General features: G+C 35.2%; 1 protein-coding gene across 1 annotated transcript in view; it reads left to right on the forward strand.

Moving 5' to 3' along the window:
• Positions 1-5,000, forward strand: part of LOC125044795 — a 90,610-nt gene that overhangs the window by 33,734 nt on the left and 51,876 nt on the right. Inside the window, exon 5 of the mRNA XM_047641754.1 lies at positions 1,804-1,956. Coding sequence (XP_047497710.1) covers positions 1,804-1,956 — 153 coding nt within the window. The remainder of the gene's footprint in view (positions 1-1,803; positions 1,957-5,000) is intronic.

The following is a 5,000-nucleotide window of genomic DNA, read 5'->3' on the forward strand; positions in this document are numbered from 1 at the left end:
GTACTGCTGTTTCTTCTTCTTCTTCTCCTTCTCCTTAGGTTCCCGTTTTCTTTAATATGATGGCTTGTTTTCCTTTTATGAGGGGGGGAGGGAGTTTTTATGATTATTATTTTTGTTGTTGTTTTTTATTGTTGTTGATGCTTATTCTTTTTTTTTTCTTTCTTTCTTTCTTTTTTGGTACCCCTTTGCTGGTCCAGTTTATCTGACGTTTTTTTATTTATTTCAATTTATTTCATTTCTTTTGTTCTTGTTTTTTTGTTGCTGTTGTAGTTGTTGCATATGCTGTCTTGCATGTGTGTGACGGGTATGTTTTATTTTTTGGCCAAAAATCTAAAATACTCTTGTGAAAATATTCCACTCTATTGTTGGCTTTAAGAGGAATAGATATGTAAACAGTCATTTAACTATCCTCTATTTACGCTCATATAATAAATGCCAGTATTTACCTAAACGTTATAGATCAGGGTTACTCAACCCCAGAAAAGTATAATTAGATAAAATAAAGTAATAATACATGGAACATTTATTTTTTTCATTTTGAAAATTCTCTATTTCAATTGTTTTTGAGGGAAAGATATCCAAGTCTTGTTATATTTTTGCAACCAAATTGAATATTTTTTTAATACGTACTAATTAGCTATATCATTTATATAATTAAGTCAAAGACTGATTATGAAATGAATAAAAATCATATGGGTATACTAAGATTGGTTCTATGTTCATGATTGTAAAATATTTATCCGGACCATATATAGGAACTTCTCTATTCTGACCTTTGCTCATAATAGGTAAGTAGCCCTGTTATATATGTTACCATGTTTTACAAAGAGCCGTGTCAAGAAATACGAGACAGTTTCGGTACTACAGCGAACATGGACTTTTGCGAATACCTTTGCATCTAACTGTATTGATGTAAATGGTATAGAGAGATCCAGTGTACACCCATTGTAAAGTGCAATATTGACTACATACAAGATACATACACAGTCTGAAGGTGTTGAAACTACCCTATAGTTTACATTTCGCTCTTGAATAGAATCGGTTTCCAAATCGTCTTAGATTGTGTGAATCTGGATATGGGTTTACATACCAAATAGCGTCCATATTCGTGTTACGTCAGTGCTGCGTGTGGTTATGGCGTATTGCAGTATATGTATAATGGCCAGCTACGGTAAATATTGGATTTCCTCCATTATGGCGATGGACAGAGAATGTAGAGTACAGTTTAGGGTACGTTTTACTACTGTACACTATATTTACTTGGATTTTCTTCAAATATCAATAACATATATTTGTTTTTAGATTTTCTTTTCCTTCGGTTATTAAACAGGAATTAGGTCCATTGGAAAATTTCATGGATGAATATTTTTTTGTGTGAATATTCAATAGTTGTTAATCTTTCGTTAACAGTACTAGAAGAAATAAATAACATTGGTGAACCAGTGGAAGTTATATATATAGTAATGATATAAAGACTGATGATAGCTATAGTAAAAATAGTATTGAAATGATAGTAATAAGATAATGATCATGGTGATGATGATGAGGTTGATAATAATTCTGATGATTATGACAATAGCAATAAAAAGTAGTGGTAATGATAATAAGCGATAATTGCATTAATAGCCCTTATCATTACCATAATTAATTTTCCTATTCCCTCCCTCCCTCCCTCCTCCCTCCCACACACTAACACAACCCACGCAAAAACATCTTAATAATAATAATAATAATAATAATCAACATATAAATAAATAAAATAGATACATACTCCCACCTGCAACCTGCAACCAATGACCTAACAATGACCCCTTTATAACCTCTTTACAGCTGTCGTGGGAACTGGAACGCCTTGCAAGGGTCGAGAACGAATTTAAAGACACTTACCTGGAATTAAGTGACCAGTGCAAGAAGTACACCTGTGATTTACTCCACCAGTGTAGGTCGACAGAGGAGGTAAGTGGACGAGGTGATGTGAGGTAAAGGGGTTGATGGTGAAAAATGGTGAAAAATGGTGAAAGTGAAGGGGGGATAAAGTGAAGAAGGAGAAGTGATGAAAGTGAAGTGGTGGTGAAAGGGATGAAAGTGAAGTGATAATTTTGAAAGTGACGTGGTGATGGTGAAAGTAAAGTGGCGATAAAGTGTAAAACGTGGTGATGAGAGTGAATGGTGATAGGGAAAAATGGTGAAAGTATAGTAATAATATTGAATGAAAGTGACCTAGTGATGGTGAAAGTGGAGTGGTGATAAAGTGAAAAAGTAATGAGAGTGAAGTGGTGATTGGGGAAAGTGAGGAATGTGAAGTGATCATTTTTAGTGAAAGTTAAGTGATTATGATGAAAGTTGAGGAATAATATTAAAGGTATTCAACTGGAGAGACGGTGATGTAGTGAAAGTGAAGTGATGGTGATGTGATGAAAGTGAAGTAGTGATAGTGAAGGTATTGCAGTGGAATGGTGATGAAATGACGAAACTAATACTATGAAAGTAGATTAATAGTGAAACGATGAAGATCAGGTGATGATAATAAAATAGTGAATTGAGGAAAGCAGAGTGAGGATGGTAACATGTTCATGAATAGTGACGCAATGAAGATGGAATGACAGTAAGATGGTGAGTGTGAAATGACAATGAATGATAATGAATGTCTTTGAGGACTGAGAAAGAATATATCATGTATGTTTGATTGATAGTGATTGTTAATTGTGATGGTAGTTTTAGGAATGAACTTGGACTGTAATAGTGTAATGGTAATACGATTTTTATTGTTTTGTGGTCATTTTTATTGTTGTTGGTTTTATTAGTGATAATCATTATTGTTTTTTTAACTCGTGATTGACTGTTATTGACAGAAGTAACGATAATGATAAAAATGATTTTTATAGCACTAACTGATACAACATCCCCCCCCCCCCCCCCCACACACGATAATTCTCCTTAAAAAAGTAACTTTAATTCCATTTTAGTTTCTCCAAAAAAAAATAATAATAATAATAATAAATAAAGAAGCAATTTCGATTCCATTTAAGTCTCTCCTTTGAAAAATCAATTCCAATTAAAAGTAATTTTAATTCCATTTTAGTTTCTCCTTCAAAAAATAATAAATATAAAAGTTCTTTTGATTCCATTTTAGTTTCTCCTTTAAAACAATCAGTTCCATATTAGTCTCTCCTTTTAAAAAATCAATTCCATATTAGTCTCTCCTTTAAAAAAAAAATTTAAAAAAAAATTTAAAAAAAAAAATCAATTTTATTATTTTATTAATTATTTCCATTATAGTTTCTCCTTATAAGAAAGTCATTCAGATCTTCACTCTTAATTTCTTCACTGTAATTCCATCCATTATTTTCTCCTCTTCTTCCTTTTTTGCGAGGCGGAGTGATGATACCTATCAATTCCAGCATCAAAAAAAAAAAACTCAATTCCAATTAACTGAACCCGAAGAACCAACGCCTAACACAGTACAGACCGCATGATTGCCATTAATAAAGAGGGAATTAGATTTCGAAACGGCCTATATAATTACGCGGGGAATAATGGCGCCCGCATTAATATCCGTAATGGAACTTGATGTCAAACATTTACTGTGGCTCATTACGGGTTTCAAAAGAGAAAGAGAGAGAGAGAGAGAGAGAGAGAGAGAGAGAGAGAGAGAGAGAGAGAGAGAGAGAGGGGGGGGGGAGTAGGGGGGAGGGGGAGGGGAGGGGGTGGGAGTGAGAGGGAAGGGGGAGGAGAGGGGCAGGGAGTGAGAGAGAGGGGTAGGGGAGGGGAGGGAGGGAGAGTGGGTGGGGTAGGGGGGTTAGTGGGTGAGGGAGGGTGGGTGGGGAGGGGGAAAGAGGGAGTGAGTGAGGGAGAGTGAGTGAAGGGAGGGAGGAAAAGGAGTGGGTAGAAGAGGAAAGGGAGAGTGAAAGAAAGGGGAGAGAGAGAGAGAAAATGAATGATAAGGGAAGAATTAGAGAAACAGAGAGAGAAGCGCCCAAGGAAGACTGACAAACAAAGCATATAAACAAAAAAGAGAAAAGAATAAGAAAAAGACTGAAACGAAGAGGAACACCCCCAATCAAAAATAAACCTCAAGAAAACAAAAAACAAAAAAACACAAACAAACAAACAATCACTCCACCAGCAATTCCTCCAAGACGTTGCAATTTCAGCCCAATTTTCCCTTTTGCAACATCAGACACTATTGCAACAGCGTGAGAGGCCAAGCGATTCAATTACAATCTCTCTCGCGGTCCATTCCAGTTCTCACCATAACAGTACGCTCAGAACTCGGTAATGATTGCAACCCGAACGCATTGAAGAAGATATTGCAAAGGGGGAAGGCGGTTGCACGCTCAGCTTATGGGTCAGTGACTATAGTGTTCGGTTGGAGGTAAGCAGATAGATAAAATGATAGATGGGTAGATGGGTAAATTGATAGATTGATGGGTAGATGGATTTGTGGGTAAATAGATAGGTAGGTATTTAGATAGATAGATAGATAGAGGAATAGATAAACTGATAGATATATAGATAGGTAGATCGACATATAGATGGATGAATTGATAGATAAGTAGGCAGATAGATAAATAGGTAGGTAGGTAAGTAGGTAGGTAGAAGATAGACAAATAGAACAAATAGATAGATAGATAGATAAACAAACATACAGAAACAAAGAGAGAGAGTTAGCTGTCCGGTAATAGTTCATTGCAGGAAGCAAAAAAAAAAAAATTAAAATTTGAAAAATGGAGGTCATAACGCAAGTATGTGAAAGTCTAACGTATTTTCTAAAAGAACTCAGGCTAAATGACGAAGACGAAGTCGGTGCCAAAAGCTGAAGGAGAGGAATGTTCATATCGTTCAGTTTTTTGTTCTACTTCTTTCTTGTGTTTGATTTTCTTTTTTTTTTCCTTTTTTCATTTTTCATCTATAGTTTTTCTTCAATTTGTGCGTTATTACGATTTTTTCTTCTGGGTTCTCATTGTTCATGTTACAATGTTTGGACACTTACTGATATT

The sequence above is a fragment of the Penaeus chinensis genome, chromosome 36 (genome assembly GCF_019202785.1).
Source record: "Penaeus chinensis breed Huanghai No. 1 chromosome 36, ASM1920278v2, whole genome shotgun sequence".
Taxonomy (NCBI): domain Eukaryota; kingdom Metazoa; phylum Arthropoda; class Malacostraca; order Decapoda; family Penaeidae; genus Penaeus; species Penaeus chinensis.